The sequence below is a fragment of the Candoia aspera genome, chromosome 7, assembly GCF_035149785.1.
Source record: "Candoia aspera isolate rCanAsp1 chromosome 7, rCanAsp1.hap2, whole genome shotgun sequence".
Lineage (NCBI taxonomy): Eukaryota > Metazoa > Chordata > Lepidosauria > Squamata > Boidae > Candoia > Candoia aspera.
Genome location: NC_086159.1, coordinates 70,988,792 through 71,009,088, shown reverse-complemented (window position 1 = coordinate 71,009,088; position 20,297 = coordinate 70,988,792). Strand labels below are relative to the sequence as shown.

Genomic DNA, 20,297 nt, shown 5'->3' with positions numbered 1-20,297 from the left:
TCTGTGGGAATTTCTGGTTTAATTTCTTCACAAGTTTGGGAGCATGGACGTAGATATTGTCAAAGCATTCATTTTGGCCTGCAGAAAAATACTTCCACTGGATCAGGTACTGGAGCCAGTTTCGGTGAACCTGAGAGTCCAAGATGTCTTAAACTTTGAAACATTGCTCCCCTTCCACCTTTGTAGGAGGTGGAACTTGACATGCAGGGTGCCAGCATTCCGATGTTTTCTCCGCTTTCAACAGGCTGTAATGGAAAACCAGATGAACCCGTTTCAAAGGTTTACACAACTACAGCTGTACAGTGACATCATTAATGCGTTTAATTACAGGGAAGGGACCAATGAATTTGGCCCCCGGCTTTTTCGAGGGTTGAGTGGACTTAAGGTATTTTGTAGACAGGAAGACCTTGTCCCCCACCCTCAGCGGCCACTCAGGCACACGTTTGCGATCAGCAAAGGTTTGGTATATCTCTTGCACCTCCTCCAAGGCTTTGGTAATCACAGGCCAGGTGGTTTTAAACTGACAGAGCCAGTCATTCAGTGAGGGAACTGATGCTTCTTTATTGGCTAATGCTGGACTAGCAACGAAGTCTTGGCCATTAGCAATTGTGCAAGGAGAGAACCTGGTGCTTTGGTGTACTGCATTGTTGTAAGCCACTTCTGCAAAAGGGAGTAACTCCACCCAGTCATTCTGTTGGTAGCTTACGTAACACCTTAAGTACTGTTCCAGTACTTGGTTCCACCATTCACAAGCTCCATCTGTCTCAGGATGGTGGAAGGAGTTTAAGCCTTGCTCCACCCCTATGAGTTTCAAGAACTCCCACCAGAACTGTAATGTAAACTTGACTCTGTGATCAGAGATTACCCTCTCAGGCATCCCATGCAAATAGTAAATGTGATAAATAAACATTCTTGCCAATTTTCTAGCTGAAGGAATTCTACACCTTGCAAAGATTCCATCCTGACATGCTGTATGCCCAAAGAATATTAGCTTCTTTTGCTGATCATATACTCAGAGGGAGAAATCAGGACCAGTTGATAGGTTCTTCTTACTATCCATGGTACTCTTAGAAATTGACTTCAAATCCATAATTCAAAGGTAAGTATGACTTTATTATAGACATAGACTAATATATCGACATAAAATACATCATAATTCAGAAATGCAACAATAGCAAAAGATTTAAGAAATCTGTAGAAAGTTTTTAAAAGCTGAAAGTTTTAAAAGGGCTCAGCCATGTTGGATAACATTCATTGCTACATTCTCATATTGCCAGGCAAAATTTGGCAGTGTTGTTTGTAACCATGGCCTATGGTCTCCCAGAAGAAAAGGTATGTTCACTATCTCTACCTGGCAGCATTTTTATGAGAAGTACAATTAATACAGCATGTAAGTGTATAAAAATCAGAATAAGACATGTTATACATCCTCTGTAGTATGGGACTCATGTGTGCAGAGGAATTTAAAGTAGGGAATCTTTTGGAATCTACGTCTGTGAGTGCTGAGGGCAGCGCATCAAATCTAGCTAGGGCAAATGCTGTGTGATATCTATAATTCCAAGGGGTCTATGCTGTTTTTATCTTAATGTTGAGTTTCCACAGCTACACAGTACTACTGGAGAAATAAACATAGCTTTAATCAGAAAGACCTTTATCATCATAGAAATATTCTGATCCTTCATGATCTTTAAGTCTGCCACTGCCTTCCTTTGTAATCTCTGTACCACTCCAGCACACCACCCATCTTTATTTTTTGATCCCAAGAAAACAAAACTACCTATAATCAGTACCAGTACCAGTAAATCTTTATTACAGTCACAGACCAATACACTAGTGTTATTCTGTAAGACAAACAGTCACGCTTAAGATATTAACAACATATAATTAAAATATATATTAAAATCAGTTAAAATACACTAATTACCTATCTAACTCTATATGCAAGGTCTAGGGTGTAGCCTATTTTAACTATTTGAGAATATAGAATTTTTCAAGAGTATATTAGATACAAGATATAAAACATGAAAAACTACATTACAGCTATGTTGCATATGTAGTTAACCTTCATAATTGTCTTGTATACAATAGTAAACTTTTTATAATTTTATCTACATATGCAACATAGTCATACCTATCACCTTAACTATCATTTATAAATTTAGTAGCATGTAGGTTAAAATTACATTGGTCCTCTTCATATTGAGCATTAACCCAGATTTTTCACTTTCCATTGTTCATAAAGAGCTCTATTAAGATTTTACTTTCATCTAACAAAGTCATGTCCACCATATTCATGTCAGCCTTATGAGGCAGACCAGACAGGGAACACGACCAGATAAGCTAATTCTACTTTATTGTAAAGCTACATTAACAGCATCTTGCAAGCCTGAAAGTACAATTCTCTCCCCCGCCTCCTTTGCAGCCCAAGAAACTAGGGAGGGTCCCTTCTGAACCTCTTGCTCCACCCACATTCCTGCTGCAGGCTAAGCTGCCTTATATATGACCATTCCCTTGGCTACATCTCGTTGACCTGTCTCCCAAGGTCATTCCCACCCACTATTACAATATGTCAGATTGCGGTTTCTTTTAACCTACAGTTTTAATTCCAACTCCCAGTCTTTCATTTCTTATAAAATTTTCATTCTGTACACTATACAGATATGAGAACAATGTACATCCATATTGTAAACTAGTTGGAGGGGGGGTTTCCCCACAAAATCAGTTCTCATAGGTATGTGCAGGGGGCAAAGAGGTGGCCAGCAAGAATACAAACAGACTGATGTAACAATGCAAACTGCACATTGTTTCATACTTGCAACCCAGTATCAGACACAAGTATGTATCTCACATAATCCCATCATGCCATACTTTTTGTCATTTTTTTTCATCCTCATCATTTGCAATGAACTCCAATGTCAGTTCTTACAGTAGCTTCTTGTTCATTGCAAAGATACTTCAGAAGAATAATTAGGTACTCTGGCAGAACTCTTAGCCTTAAATTGTTCTAATATTCTGTATGACCAAAACAAAGGCTTTGCTGTAGTCAGCAAAGCAAAGGGAAACCTCCTCCTTGCATTCTCCTGCTCTCTCCATTGCTCATTTTAGATTATTTCTTATATTCTTCTTTGTAAGATCGTAAGCAAAGTTTTGCTTGCATGAAGAATTAGCAAAGGATTCAGTAATTTATGCATTCTCTTGCATCTTCCTTTGCAGATTAGATATATACTAATCTTTTTCAGTGTTGTTCCATATCTGTTGACCTAGAGCTATTAGCATTGCAATTGCTGTAATGGCATGTTTGTATATAGGAATAAAAGGTTCTTGGCATCTATCTAAAACCAAAATTAATTATTTCCCAAGCATAATACTCATAGTGTAATGAGTGCCTATTCTAAAACACTCTCAGACTCATGAGCAGGAATTCAAAGATATCTGATTTATTAAAGAATAGTATGCAGAATCACAGAGAAAGCTGAGAATGGAAAAAGCGCGCCAAATGCAAACTAAAAACCCTGGGTGCAAATGAGATCCCTCCCCCCATAGAATCTTCCCAAGGTCACAATCCCAGGTGCTCCTAACGGCTTCTGATGGTCTGCGGGAAAAGTCCTTGAGCAGAGCACATAACCCAAACACATTCCATTGAAATGAACATAGACACAGAGCTTGGTACAAGGTTTCACAGCAGCTCCCTCCCAAACAGAAACGCGTGTCAGCGCCATGGCATGTGAAACGTTACGATGTATACTGTGCATTGAAACAGTGAACGTGACACATAGAATATCATTAGCAAGAGTTGTTGAGATGAAAAGGATGGGCTTACAAGAATTCCAGCAACTGAACTATTTCCTATTCTCATCCAACATACCGCAATATATCTTAAATGTAGGAATAGCTTTGTTTTTCTTTCTAACTGCCTTCCTGTGAACTGGTAGGATTTTGTTTTGTTTTGTTTTGTTTTTGTTTTGTTTTGTTTTGTTTTGTTTTGTTTTGTTTTGTTTTGTTTTGTTGCTGATAACAAATGAGCTTGCAGCTGGTTGTTTACACAATGGTCTCTTGAATCTTTACCAGTCTCGGAACCAAAAATTACGTATTGTATATCTTTGTGAGTGAACATGCAAAGATATAGACATTGTTACAACCACAACAACCTACTGCGTAAAGGTGGCTTATTAATACACATCTTTCCAATAATGTTTGTTTTCAATTTTGCTTACTTATCTGTTCATTATATTGTTACGTCTATATACGTCAATTATTTGTCCCAAAAATTATATCAAAATTGGGATTGTCTGCTTGCAGCTGAGACACTTGGTTGCCCTCTCCTATAGGACTACTCTCAAAAGTTCTGTTTAGATTTTCCACTGAATTATGGAGCCTGCCAATGGTGCCCATGAACATAAGCCTCACCACATTCTCCATTTATGCACACTGGGATCTGGCATATGTCCTATACTGCAAAGTCAGAAAATTGTATTCATTCCTACATGCTAAGCGCCTTAGAAACAACTCAGAGACAAAAAAAAAGCATATAAATTATACAGCTCTCCCATGTGCCTGGCTATCTGCTTCCCATCTGCCATGTAGAGAGCCCAAAAGATTGCCATGGTGTCAGCAAATTGAGCATATAATTCAAGCTCATTGTGAATGCAAGCAGATACAAACAAATTTCAAATGGCAAATAAAAAAGGGAATAAAAAGTGTTCCAATCCAATGTACTTCCCCAGATTAAAAACAAAACAAAAAACAGCACCCCATCAACAGCAGTACCATGACCTCTAAATTGTTTCAAAGGCCAGGAGATTAAGGCATCCATACTGGATAATTTGGCCTAAAATTAAGATTAAAAACTGTATGCTTGTGTGAAGATACTACAGTGTAATATGCCTAAGGTCTAAATAGAAGCTTTTAGGAATAGCACATGGTCAGCCTGGAATGTTGTGTTTAGCAAAGAGGATGAATAAACAAAGAAGGCAAAGAGATCATTCACCTGGTAAAATCAGAAAACATACTTCCCATATGGTTACTTTGAAGCCAGTTTTAAGTGTATCCGTGTTCGTTTTAGCAGGTCATCAATGCATTTTTGCTTTCCCATCCTGCTTCCCAAAAGCATTGCAGGAGATCAATAAGATGCTGCCTGCAGACTTTGAGTCTAAAAGGCATCTCACAAAATAAAAAAGAGGAAGAAGAAAACAACTAAATCTGGGAATCAGTGAGCTACCAAGGTTGTCTCATGACCAAAGTTCAGGAGAAAGATCAGCCTCACCATCTTCTGCAGCCAGATGCAGTGATTTAGCCCATCTAAGTATCCTGCTGTGCATCTCTGATTCTGAAATTACCTCCTGTATATATTTGTTTTGATTTATTATTATATTTTTGAACCAACCAGCTCAAGCTGACACCTGCAGTTTCCATAAAAGATAAAGGCATATTAATTCAAATTCAGGGCAAGCCATCTAACATCACAGTGATCCAAATATACGCCCCAACCACAAATGCTGAAGAAGCTGAAGTAGAGCAGTTCTATGAGGATCTGCAGCACCTACTGGACAACACACCTAAAAGAGATGTTATTTTCATCACAGGAGACTGGAATGCTAAGGTGGGCAGTCAAATGACACCTGGAATTACAGGTAAGTATGGCCTGGGAGAACAAAACGAAGCAGGACATAGGTTGATAGAATTTTGCCAAGACAATTCACTCTGCATAACAAACACTCTCTTCCAACAACCTAAGAGACGGCTTTATACATGGACTTCACCAGATGGACAACACTGAAATCAGATTGACTACATCCTTTGCAGCCAAAGGTGGCGGACATCTGTACAGTCGGTAAAAACAAGACCTGGAGCTGACTGTAGTTCAGATCACGAACTTCTTCTTGCACAATTTAGGATCAGACTAAAGAGATTAGGGAAGACCCACAGATCAGCTAGATATGACCTCACTAATATTCCTAAGGAATATGCAGTGGAGGTGAAGAATAGATTTAAGGGACTGGACTTAGTAGATAGGGTCCCGGAAGAACTCTGGACAGAAGTTCGCAATATTGTTCAGGAGGCGGCAACAAAATACATCCCAAAGAAAGAGAAAACCAAGAAGGCAAAATGGCTGTCTGCTGAGACCCTCGAAGTAGCCCAAGAAAGAAGGAAAGCAAAATGCAACAGTGATAGGGGGAGATATGCCCAATTAAATGCAAAATTCCAGAGGTTAGCCAGAAGAGATAAGGAATTATTTTTAAACAAGCAATGCGCGGAAGTGGAAGAAGACAATAGAATAGGAAGGACAAGAGACCTCTTCCAGAAAATTAGAAACATTGGAGGTAAATTCCAGGCCAAAATGGGTATGATCAAAAACAAAGATGGCAAGGACCTAACAGAAGAAGAAGAGATCAAGAAAAGGTGGCAAGAATATACAGAAGACCTGTATAGGAAGGATAACAATATCGGGGATAGCTTTGACGGTGTGGTCAGTGAGCTAGAGCCAGACATCCTGAAGAGTGAAGTTGAGTGGGCCTTAAGAAGCATTGCTAATAACAAGGCAGCAAGAGACAACGGCATCCCAGCTGAACTGTTCAAAATCTTGCAAGATGATGCTGTCAAGGTAATACATGCTATATGCCAGCAAATTTGGAAAACACAAGAATGGCCATCAGATTGGAAAAAATCAATTTATATCCCCATACCAAAAAAGGGAAACACTAAAGAATGTTCAAACTATCGAACAGTGGCACTCATTTCACATGCCAGTAAGGTAATGCTCAAGATCCTGCAAGGTAGACTTCAGCAGTTCATGGAGTGAGAATTGCCAGATGTACAAGCTGGCTTTAGAAAAGGCAGAGGAACTAGAGACCAAATTGCCAATATCCACTGGATAATGGAAAAAGCCAGGGAGTTTCAGAAAAACATCTATTTCTGTTTTATTGACTATTCTAAAGCCTTTGACTGTGTGGACCATAACAAATTGTGGCAAGTTCTTAGTGGTATGGGGATACCAAGTCATCTTGTATGCCTCCTGAAGAATCTGTATAATGACCAAGTAGCAACAGTAAGAACAGACCATGGAACAACGGACTGGTTTAAGATTGGGAAAGGAGTACGGCAGAGCTGTATACTCTCACCCTACCTATTCAACTTGTATGCAGAACACATCATGCGACAAGCTGGGCTTGAGGAATCCAAGGCTGGAGTTAAAATCTCTGGAAGAAACATTAACAATCTCAGATATGCAGATGATACCACTTTGATGGCTGAAAGTGAAGAGGAACTGAGGAGCCTTATGATGAAGGTGAAAGAAGAAAGTGCAAAAGCTGGCTTGCAGCTAAACCTCAAAAAAAACAAGATTATGGCAACCAGCTTGATTGATAACTGGCAAATAGAGGGAGAAAATGTAGAAGCAGTGAAAGACTTTGTATTCCTAGGTGCAAAGATTACTGCAGATGCTGACTGCAGTCAGGAAATCAGAAGACGCTTAATCCTTGGGAGAAGAGCAATGACAAATCTCGATAAAATAGTTAAGAGCAGAGACATCACACTGACAACAAAGGCCCGCATAGTTAAAGCAATGGTGTTCCCCGTAGTAACATATGGCTGCGAGAGCTGGACCATAAGGAAGGCTGAGAGAAGGAAGATAGATGCTTTTGAATTGTGGTGTTAGAGGAAAATTCTGAGAGTGCCTTGGACTGCAAGAAGATCAAACCAGTCCATCCTCCAGGAAATCAAGCCAGACTGCTCACTTGAGGGAATGATATTAAAGGCAAAACTGAAATACTTTGGCCACATAATGAGAAGACAGGACACCCTGGAGAATGCTGATGCTAGGGAGAGTGGAAGGCAAAAGGAAGAGGGGCCGACCAAAGGCAAGATGGATGGATGATATTCTAGAGGTGACAAACTTGTCCCTGGGGGAGCTGGGGGTGTCAACGACTAGCAGGAAGCTCTGGCGTGGGCTGGTCCATGAAGTCACGAAGAGTCGGAAGCGACTGAACAAATAAACAACAAATAATAGTTAATCCATGTACTTGGCCAATTTTATTGACCATAATCACCTAACCCCCAAATGACCAAATGTGTTGATCAAATGCTCAAAGAAAACAGTTCATTTTGTAACTTTAGTAGCAATTTGGAGACTATTTTGGTACAGGGTAAGCCTGTAGGTATCTGATAAAAGGTAAAGGTAAAGGTTTCCCTTGACGTAAAGTCCAGTCGTGTCCGACTCTAGGGGGCGGTGCTCATCTCCGTTTCTAAGCCTTGGAGCCGGCATTGTCTTAGACACTTCCGGGTCATGTGGCCAGCATGACGACTCGGAACGCCGTTACCTTCCCGCCGAAGCGGTACCTATTGATCTACTCACATTTGCATGTTTTCGAACTGCTAGGTGAGCAGGAGCTGGGACGAGCAACGGGAGCTCACCCCGCCGCGCAGTTTCGAACCGCCGACCTTCCGATCGGCAGCTCAGCGGTTTAACCCGCAGCACCACCGCGTCCCTTCTAGGTATCTGCTACTATGGGACATATTTTTAAGGCACTTTATGTTATTGTTTTCCTTCAGCTGATCTTCGATTGTGACTTTCTGCACTGAGTGGGTCTTCACACCCACACAGTATGATATGCACTTGCTGGAAGCAAGTTTCAGTGTGGAATTCCCAACACTGCATGGTGATTCTTTTAAACCTCTGTTTCCTTACCTTACATGGGTGGTACTGCTCTAAATATTGCTGAATCGCAGCCATTAGCCCTAACTATCAAAAACAAAAATGAAGGTGCCAGAAAATATAATCCAACAACTTCAAGAGAAGTCCATTGTTGATTCTAATCTTTGACTCAGATACTGACTCAACTTTTCCCCCTCCATTTTATTCTCAAACGTGAATTCTACTCTTAGGGGGAAAAAAATACTTATCCAGGAAACCCAAATTGTGAGCAAACAAAAGCTGAATGTGTCTACCCGTATGAATTACGTAAATTTGCATAAGGCATTTGGCTAGCCTTAGTCACCAAGGAGACCAAAAAGAAACTCCATATGGCACTGAAATCCCACTAGAAACACCTTATTCAGCATTTCTGCACACAATGAACACATCTGGCGCTTTTTCTGAGCTCACTTGGAATCTCAGAATATCCTTCCTTAATTGTTGTCCTTTTTTTAATTATACTTTTTATCCAGGATTGCAAAATCATATCTCCAAATAATTGTAGGTATTTTTCCTGAATGGACAGTTTGCCTGCTCTGGCAGCATCTGGGCTGATATTCTGTAGGGCTTTCTTTAAGAAACAAGCAATTTTGAGAGTTCAAATTCAGATAAATTTAAATGAGAGCAGTATGAACCAGAATTAGCTGAATGTGGAATCTATGGGGATCTCATCTAGCCCTTTTTTTTTTATTTTTTTACACCCTGTAACTCAGGCCTGGTTTAAGGAATGGGGGGGGGCAGTGCAGCACTAGATCTGGAGGAGCCCCACATGCACAGCCCTAGCAATGTGCATGGTTTCCTATGAAACAAAATGTTAAAACCATGTATTCAAACCAGAATACCCATAGAACTCAAGCTAAAAAGTAAAGATTTGTCTTGGATAATCACTTTGGACATAAAAAACTAATACATATTTTTTATTTTTATATTTAAAAAAAAACAAATTCTTTCTGTTTACAGTGACACATTTCCCTTAGAGGAAAGAGAAAGAAAGGGACAGAGAAAAATATATTTTTTCTTTACTTTTTGTCTTCTATATTCTACTAATTACTTATTAACTAATAAGCTTATTCACAAGTCTTTGATGAATATTCAAAGCCCCCTTTTTAACATTCAAATATATCAACCTAGTTACTGTCATGCCTATTTGTACCCTAAAACTCCATCCACTCTCTCTGCTTCTCTATTCCTCTCCAGGCATAGCAGACCACAAATGAAATGGGACAGTAGATGGTTGGCCAAGATGAGCCCTAGGCTTTGGTGAGGGGCTGGCAGATAGTGAAATGGTTTGTTCTCAAACTGATTAAAATTCAGGAGGCAGTTGTTTAAATAACCACCTGGAAGCTCCTGTGGTATCAGTCAAAAGACCCTGAATTTTACCTGTTCAGAGAAAGACAGTTAGAAAAAAGGTAAAGAAGTCTCTGCCCTAACGTATATTGATTGCTAGATGGGAAAGAGTTTGGCTGCCAGAATTCTTGAAACTCCTGTCCTCAACAAATCTTTCCAAAGAGACACCATGAGAATCATGCATTCTAAGCACTCTAAACTTTGGTTTGACAAAGATTGCACTCCAGCCAAGACAATGGTAATTTCAGCCTAAAGAAATACCTAATTCTGTAATGATTCTGCCTCCCATGAAATCTTTTACTCATTGAAAAATGGGTACCAAAAGCTTTTGAGGGAGAAGAAATGTATTTATTAGTGAATTGGTTTAGGCTCCAACAAGCAGTGACAAATAAAAATAAGCATCTCTTCTGACATCTCATTCCTCGTCCCTCAGTAAAATCTAGTTTTCATGCCAGTAACCAAATCTCTTTAAAGCCCTGGACCAGAACGTTTCATGATTTATTTGATGCTCCACTTGGCAATGACTCGCTTAGCCCCCCATTATCCAATCTCTTTTCAGATTGGTTCTCAGTTTTGCAATAAGACATGCAAAAACTAATTTCTTAGTTAAGAACAGTGAAACTCCAGGTAAACTTATGGTTTTGCCAGAATTACTGAATTGGTGGGTTTCTGTGGTAGCCCCCCTGTTAACTGCTGTTAACAATGCTTTATTGCTTCTGACACAGTGGCTTAATCCTAGCAACAAAGAAGAAAGTAATAGGCAAAATCCAGCTAACTACAGTTTAATGTCAATAATTAAGAAGCTAGATTTCTCTATCATAAATTTTCTAGATTGAATGAATCTAGAGAACATCTTGTCCCTGAACAGGCAGAATTTGGATCAGGATATTCCATGATGGATCAATCAGCAGGGTCAATCATTTATATTATACACCATTTAGCTGAGAAGTTTGCTAGCCCTAAAGGTGTGCTTTATGTTGCTTTTATTGATATATCTATCTAATACTTTCTCTCTCCTATCCTAAAAGGAATTAAACATGTCTGGATTCTTGCCCCTTATTGTTCAAATTTTATATTAATTACATCATTGTGTCCATTGCAAAGCCAGTGTTTCACTGTCTAATTCTTTTCCACTGACCCATCTGCACTCTCCTGTACATGGATGATGTTGTCATCTTATCCATAAGTCAAGTGGGCCTTAATAGAGGCCTAAGCTGCACCCTAACATCCTAGGGAATCTCTTGAAATTAACTATTCAAAAAATATTATTTTAGGTTTTCTCAAAAATATGTTTTAAGTCCCCTACTAGATGGGAAATTAATAAAAGAGCAATTGATCTGTTTAAGGATTTTAAGTATGTTAGACAACCACTTCCAATGTCTCACCTCTTGGAATAATCAGTTGAGTGAGCTTCTGATTAAAGCCCCAGGAGATTTCAGTGCAGTCCTTAAATATGCAAACCAACTTGGCAGTAACCACATCCCTGAAGCAATTAAACTATACAGAACTAAGGTTTTGGGCTTGTTGCTCCTTGATGCCCAGTTATAAGTATGTCTCTGTCTTGGAAGCTATCTAATCCAAGTTTTTAAAAGCTATGGTCTGTGTTCTTCGTTCAGCTACAAAGGTGCTTATTTACTTACTTAGCACTTGACTGCATCTCTCTTGGGGCCCACCTGAGACTTTGTTATCTCAGGTTTTGATGGAAACAAATTTTCTGGGGTGAGTCCTTTGCTCACCTTACTCAATTCGATAGGTTTATGTCATCCCTGAGGAGCCAAATTCGTTCTCATTTGGCATATTATAGCTTCTTCTTATATCATCACTTGACCCAGATCATTTAGTCAAACAAAGGATTTGGATTTAAATCTTCAAGATGATAGGACCAATGTTTCGTACTTTCACTTTGCTGCAGGTGGGTGGTCCCTAGATATTTTTATAACATTGTACATGTTCTTCCTAGGAGGTTTTTCACCTTGACTTGGACCCATTGTGGAAACAATAGGGAAATATACTATCCCCTATACTATAAGAACACTTATATCTGATAGTTCTGACTGGATTTGGTACTTTTGACTATCTGCTGGACTGAGTCTAAAGAAGGAAGAGGAAGAGGCAGGTTCCCTTGAAGTAAAAGGGTTTCACAGTGTGCAGAGGAGGAACATGTGGGGGGCCTTCTTAGCACCCCAAACCAACCTAGTTCTTATGTATCTCTTGGGCATTTATTAAAAAAAAAAACAGCTGCAAAATTCTCCGAGGCTCATTTATCTAAAGGCAAATAGCATCTATTGCATAATTCTTTTGATTTTAGTGTACTAGGAAAATTGGGAGTGTTTGGGCAATATCCCCCAACCATGTACTCTCCAGAAATGTTGAACCGCTATTCACATCATTCCCAGATACAGGCAATCCTTGTTATTCACGGGTTCCATATTTGCCAGTTTGCCTATTTGCTAAAATTTATTTGTAACCATGAATAGCTTTTGTGGCTATTCATGGACATGTGCAGAGTGGCGAAAATTTTGAGTTGTTGCTCTATGCATGTTTGCCCTCTCTCGGTGATCTTGCTAGTTAAAATGACCATCAAAAGTAAGATTTTTAAAAATAAAATGTAGGTTTTAAAGAGGAGAGGGGAGAGACCTGAGCCCTGAGGCACCACACTACAGGAGCCTAGGGTTCAACCTCTCCCTCCCAACACCAAGTAAAACTGGCCATGGAGAATGGGGAAGATTCACCACAAAATGGTGCCTCCCACTCCCAATCCCCAGAGCTCATCCAGAAGGATACCATGATCTTTTGAAAGCCACTGAGAGAACCAGAAGAGTTGCCCTGTTTTTTGTCACACTTTTTTTTGTGTTGGATATGCAATTATAGAGTTACAGTATTAACTTGCATGGTCCTTACTTGTCCTGATGTTACCATATTTTGGTCTGAAATTCATAGTATTCTCAATTATGGTTAAAAAAAATGTTTCCCAGAATTTCTCCACCCTTGGTGACTATAGAGGGACATCCATTATTTTCTTTTCAAAATCAGTTTACTGTTGTCACCTTCATTTTTTTAAAAAAATTCCAGTCTAACCTAAAGCCTAGGGCTTTTCTGCTGGTCTCCCAGCCAAGTACTAACTAGATCTAACCCTTATTATATTTTTTTCTCAATTGAGACAGATTACAATAGTGCTTCCTATCTTTTTTAGGTTGTACCCCAAATATAGTAAAATATATTAATGCACTCACATGCAAACAGTTAAGAATGTATCACATGTGGAGAAGTGCCCAAGAGGATTATTATACAACATTGGAAGCAGCAGCAGCATCTTTTACAAACCACAGTGATACCAAATGACAACACGTTACAATGAGGTCAGCATGTAGAAGTCTCTGTTATGTCTGATACAAGTACAAAAATTCTGGCATTTGTGTGATGACATTGTCATACATGCTCTCAGTTTGTTCCCTTTGTTTCCCTGTAGGATTGAAATAACAAATCCGTATCTGACTTACAGTGGCAAATGTTCGTAACTTTATAGACAGTTTTGTTTTGATAGCAGGGGAAAAAAAGAGGATTATAAAAGAATTTTGTCATTTGTATATTTCAATGTTGTTTGGTTTTTCTTTTTAAGAATCTTTACACAGCATGTGTTTTACTCCATAGTTCTTTCCTTGGGAATTTAGATCACACTATATAGTAACAACAACAAATGGATAGCTGTCGATGGGATGGGATGGGATGGGATGGGATGGGATGGGATGGGATGGGATGGGATGGGATGGGATGGGATGGGAGCTTTGGCAGAGTGTGGGATTCTGGGAGCATCCACCAATGATGAGTTTATAAACCAAAAAGATGATAGGATGAACAATTTATTCCCATTGTAAGTGAATTAGAGACCAGGAGAACATCCCATGTGGTTACAATACAAACTGTAATTTCTAATCTCTAAGTTTCTGTTTTCTTTTTCCCTTACCATCTTTTTTGCCTTGTGCATCACATCTATTCCATTATACACCTGAGAAAAGACAGTTTCTCATCACTGGTATATAAGCTGCCCTGGAAGTCTTTTGGGGCTATAGAACAGAATCAGAATGCTTTAAAATAAATGAACAAGTAGATGTGTCACACTTGATACATACATATGTATTAGCTTGAAGTTGGGTGTAGGCATTTTATTAAAGAAATTAGTAGACAATTGCAAGGAGCCAAAAGTGCTTTTAGTATAAATGAATTAGTTGGAGGAAAGGAAAAGGGCCTGTTTCAGTTATAATTAGTTATAGTTAGTTAGTTCTTCTTGCAGTGCTCAAGTTACAACTGCCCTATCCAACTTGTCTATGTCTGCCCTATCCAACTTTCACAGCATTTGTGAACCATTCTCTCCATAAAGTTCCCAAGGAAGAACAATTAAAAAAGGGGACAAAAGCAATAAGTACAAAGTGGATAAGCCTAACTATAGTGATCCCTTGGAATCAATGAGAACGACAGGCAAAGTAGGACAAAATGTTCTTTAAGTGTCTTGCAGAATGCAATAAAAGAAAGAGCGGCACATACTTGTATCTCTGGAAGCATTTTCCAAAGGGCAGAGAACAACCATGGAAAATGACAGATACCTTGCCAATGCCCCATGAGCCTTGTGAGATTTGGGGGACTCTTAGCAGGGCCCCCCAGATATTTTAAATTAAATTTAACTTTAAAAAGGACTTACCAGAACTGGGTTGCAAAGGTCCAGTTGACCACCAGATGGTAGCAAAGAGTTAGTTTTCTAGCCAACTTCTGATTGTATGGAGTTTTGCAGTCCAGAACTACCAGTCCTAAACAGGAGGTTGGCATACTGCTAAACAAAAGACTAGATCTAACATTGAGCTTATTTGTAACAATGCCTATAAATCCCATCAAAGTCCAATACAGATGGTAGAAAGCATCCTGGTGGATACAATTTCTTGCCTGGAAAATTTATGTTTTTTATGGGCTGTAAGTTTGATTATCAGACTATAGGGATTCAAGTGACTGTTACCATAACAGTTTTGTCTATATTTGACTGTTACCTAAACAACCCAGAGCTACAGACTTCCAGTCTCTGAGAAGAGATCTGACTCCTTACTATTATACCATAAAGCTATGAGAAAAAGACTCAGAAATTTGCCCACCCTAATTTACATATGTTTGTGTTTTCTAAAATAAAAATAGTTCAGTTGCTAGAATTCTTGTAACGTTCCTATATTCACCTTAATTAAGCTTGCTAATGAGAATTCCATGACGGTTGACCATAGGACAAAATATTTACTTTCAGTTCTGGCAGGTGACAATGCCTACCATGGTTGCCATTTTGTGAATGGGCAAGACTTCCATGGCAGCCATTTTGTGACTGTGACCATGCCCACTCTCTGAAGTACCCCAAAAGATTGTAGAACTGTGGTAGGTCCAAGGAAAATCTGGCATGGGTATAATTTGAATTTCTACATTAATTGGGAGTGACATCAAAACCATTCCTAAAGTAAATGCAATGCTTTGATTGTACCATGTTCATGAAGCCAATGATGTTCCTGTTATATCTGGGTCTAAGGGACCTTGGCAGCATTTTTTCGCCATTGAATCGAGGTTGGTAACAGGAATTATATAAACTAACATTGGGAAATCAGATTGTAGGAATTCATTTTTGCTTAGCTCTGTCTAATAGCACTTGGAAGGATTACATTCTGGATATTTCCAGATTAAGTCTGAACCACATTGTTTGTGTTACATTTGTGATGTACCTCAGTAACGTATATTCTGTGTGTTCGATGCAAATCTTAATATTTAAATCTTGGTACTCACTTCTAATCATTTTTGTTTATAAATCAGTGATTTATCCAATCATTGATATATCTTTTCTGTGTCAGTGCCAGCCCTTTAGAACAATCTCCCCTCTAAAGTCCAGGGGGACCTGGCCCTGTTAGCCTTCCAGAAAGCTTCCAAAATATCCCCCCCCCCCCCTCAGGCAGGCCAGGAAGTAGATGAGCCTATCTTCTGTAAAGTGTATGTGTGTTTGGTTGACTCTGGCCATATATTGCATGATATGTAGCTTATGGATTTTGTTTCTCTTGATTTTGTAATCATTGTTTCCTGGTTGGTTTTTGTTTGACCACCCAGAGTCACAGTTATACAAGTTGGGCAGCTATATAAATCTTATAAGGGGAGGAAGGGAGGAAGGAAGGAAGGACACATAGTTCATTGGTTAGAAAGCTGCACCGATAAAATATGTCAGTTGGGAACCCAGTTTTTATGACATTATGCAAAGAATTGAACCTTGCTTGAATCTTTTGGGAGTCTGTTGTTCTTTCTGGCACATAAAAGATCTATATGGTTTTTCTTTCTTTCAAAATAGGCACTACAAGGCCTCATAAGGAGGGGGAAGTCCCTGGTGTGGATTATATTTTCATCACTGTTGAAGATTTTATGGAACTAGAGAAAAGTGGTGCTCTTTTAGAAAGTGGAACATATGAAGGTAAGTGTAGTCTTCCTGCAAACCCTACTTTGCAATTTCATGATGTTTCTCCTATTTTCTAGATTTGCATTAGGACATCCAATTAGAATATGTCACAGTATGCATTCTCTTAAATTTTCCAGGAGCAGAGGGCAGTTTTGGAAATTTCTTTAATCTGTAAAAAGCTAAACACAAATAGGCACATGTAATTAAAATCCATTATCACACTACTTGATGAGAAGAATGAAAACTGAGATTAATTCATCATCTGCTTGCAAAGTTAAGGTGGAACCCCTTCATGATCTATACTTGTTTGAAATTAGCTTTAAGTTGAAATATTTTGTATAATGAACTAGATTCCTTATTCAGCAAGTTTTCCAACGGAGCTCTAATGGATGGATGTGTCCACCTCACAATGCGCTCACACACATCTTCTTTCCCATTATTAATTATCTTGCAGAAATTAGTGTATTTCAGAAACTGATTCAGCACTTTTAAAATAAGGAAAGAGCACTTTAACATCCTTTAATTTTTTCCAAACTTAATGAAAAGCAGAAAGGCATAGTTCTACCACCTTAGATATGCAGTACGGATAGATAAGGAATTGCAGTAGTATGTAGATTTAAAAACATTTGCTTGACAGATGTGCAGCTGGCAGTTTAATGATGCCCCTAGGGTTACTGTTGATACACCTCAACTTTAGTCAAGAATCATTAAAAAAAATGGAATATGTGAAATGGTAGTATATCATATTGCATTGGAACTGGAGTGGAATTGAAAAATGTGGAAAATCTTCAGAATTAGTTAGAAACTAATGTATTGCTGTTAAGAAAATAATACTTAAACATATTAATTATATAGTGTTGGAAAAATTAACATTTTAGAAAGGAAGATCCCTTTTTCTGCATCCCCATCTATCATGTCTGGGGTCTTTTTGACTGCTTATCCCTGCATATTATTAAGTTTTTCAGCTATACATTAAAGCTATTTATGTATGTACAACTCCAATACATCAAATGACAGTATGGTTTCAATGGATCTTTGAAGGAGTAATTTTGAAGACCTCAAATTAATGATTACTAGCTCTCAGGATGTAAGTGTACATTACTTATTATTTCCACCTCACAAGTTTACAACTGAAATTATAGCAAATGGGCTGTTCCACTCAATCAGCTTTTTTCTCCTGAGGTCCTTCTTTAATTCCTAGGCACCATCTGAAGGGGAAACAGATTGGGAAAGACTTCTAGATATCCATAAAGCTGTGTTAACAAGCCAAAGAAGCTGAAACCTATCAATCTTGAAGCCACATTTAATTTGCTCTAAAACCAAAATTCTTTTATGTATTTATTATGTCTGGATTGCAATTTATAATACATCCACAGCAAACATACATACATACATACATACATACATACATATATATATATATATAGTGTGTGTGTGTGTGTGTGTGTATGCGGTAGCAGCCTGATGAATACATATATACAAGCATACATACATACATGGTAGCCTGATGAACTATGCTCCAAAATATCAGCCTTAACAGAAATAATTTTGTAAAACTTAATAAGTTTGGCTTCATTTTTCAGTGCAAAGATTAGAGATTCATATTTTGCTTTCAGAAGCTGGGGTGCAAGATAATGGTCATAGAAAAAGTAGTAGGCAGACAGAATAATTAATCCCTTCCACCCACAGTTACCTGCAGCAAATTGCCTATTTCTCAAAAACACCTTAGGAATATAAACAGTTCCTAATTAATGTTATACTCATCTTGAGTGCGTTATGTAGCTTTGCCCTAAAGTCTTTGGAAGAAGAACGAATTAAAAACATACATCCACAAATAGCCACTCTGCTCTGTTCTTTGAAACAAAAAGATCCTCACAAACTTCATTATTGGCTATGTTTCTATAACACAGTTGACTGGTTAACCAATTGACCCCTATGCACTGAGGACACATGACTGCCAATGATCCAATCAACAGGGAAGCAGCCATTTTCAACGCTATGGAAAAGACTGCATTTTTCTGGCTCAGAAAGCCCTCCCTCTCCAAAATGGGTAAAAATTCTGTAATAGTGTGATCAGGGTCGACACTACCATGGACTAAGTCAGAAGACATTTCCCACCCCTACCCATTCTGCTCCATTCCCCCTCTTTTTCTTCAGGGGAGAATAAGAAGAAGAAATAGAGGAACCCAATTTTTTGTGACTTCCCTTAGCATGGCTTCTTTATATCAGAAGTTAGAAGGGGGAGTTAGCTCAACTTCTCCTCTGAGTTTAAATGATATGGTTGTGAGAGTCGCTTTAGCTCAAATCAGCCCTGGGGGAGAAAGGAAGAATGTCCCAGTGTCAGGCTGAGGGATGTCCTCAGGGGGGATCACAAAAGTGAAAATGGCAGCTGTCATTGTGTGATCTAAGTCCCTTTTTATATGCATTGAACATGCAAGACACATAAAAAAGGAACAAGACTGCAATCATGCAGTTAGGGACACCATCTTGATTTTATAGACACCCCCCCCCCCCAACCACATGGACGCCTCAGTCAGGTTGAGTTCAAATGCTCTTCAGTCCTAGGGAGTGTAGGCATGTAAGGATGCAGGAGCCAAAATGGAGTGTTTATCTGAAGATTGAAGGTTTTGTCAAGAGAAGGCACCTTCTCAGGAGCACCGTCTGATTTTCAATTAGTTGCTTCTTTGGAAGGACTTGATAGGTGGCAACGGGTGTTTGCACACTTGAAGCACTTTAGCTCCAAGAAGCATCAGTCCTGGAAACAATAGCTTGTACTCCTTGACTACTTGTCGTTTGATGTCCTGATGATTTGGGACTAGAGATTCTGCTTTTAGAATTTTAATCTGCCTTTTGCTTAGCCAGTAATTTGAACCCTATTCATATAGTTTGAACTATCTGCTGCTTCTGCTGTAAAGTCTTGACTCTCTATATGACAAATCTGCTCATCTTTTCTCTGTAGTACTGGCTTACTAAATATTTTTGCTGGCATTTGTTCGAAGTCTGATTCAAAACTTCCCATTGTTGTCCCAGGTCAGATAATCACAGAGTACATGGAGGAGAAGGTTGCAGCACATAATACACATGAGCCCCATAACCCTATTTGCAGCTGCCCAGAACCCCAAAACCACATCTCCACAATTCAGTGGCACAATGGCCAAATCTCCAGGGTGTGGTTTTAATGTATTTTTTTTTTAGTTTTTAAATAATTGGGTATTAAATAATTAAATAATGTTTATTTAATATTCATTAATGATTTACTTATTGATTCATTTTTGGAGTGCCCATCACAGAAGTCTCAGAGCAGGGTGCAAATGGCCAAAAGTGAAATAACAAAATAAAACCATTATGAAAAATGATAACATCTTGTGTTAAAAATAGAAAGGGTAGAAGTGGAAATGGAAGGTGACAAAGAGACAAGGCAACTTATGAATGGGGCCATTGGCAGCATTCTGAGCCCTGCCCACTGGCTTCTTCCAGATAGATGCTAAGGGGGAATTTCAGTGGCATTCTTTTTCTCTACAGCCCCTAGCCTGATCCAGCCCCTATTCAAAATCTCTTTCTTTTGCTGGCTCCTTCCGCCACACCAAATGTGACCCAGTTATATTCTGTTTGGGGAGGGTTATTATGCCGATGGAGAGACGGACAGTGTTCTGAACCCCTCTCTATATGGGGAGCTATAGTTTATTTCTGACTTTCTATTGGATTGAAATGAATAAAAAGGTTGCAGATTTGGCTCATTCCATAAGTGTACAAGTCAATAGCTAACTATCATTTTAAGAATTAACTAAGTTATATTTGTAA

The 20,297-nt window shown here is 38.8% G+C and overlaps 1 protein-coding gene across 1 annotated transcript in view; it reads left to right on the top strand.

The window, feature by feature from the left end:
* The window catches only part of MAGI2 (membrane associated guanylate kinase, WW and PDZ domain containing 2), a 713,008-nt gene that overhangs the window by 383,231 nt on the left and 309,480 nt on the right, over nucleotides 1-20,297 (top strand). The window contains exon 3 of the mRNA XM_063308087.1: nucleotides 16,392-16,511. Coding sequence (XP_063164157.1) covers nucleotides 16,392-16,511 — 120 coding nt within the window. The remainder of the gene's footprint in view (nucleotides 1-16,391; nucleotides 16,512-20,297) is intronic.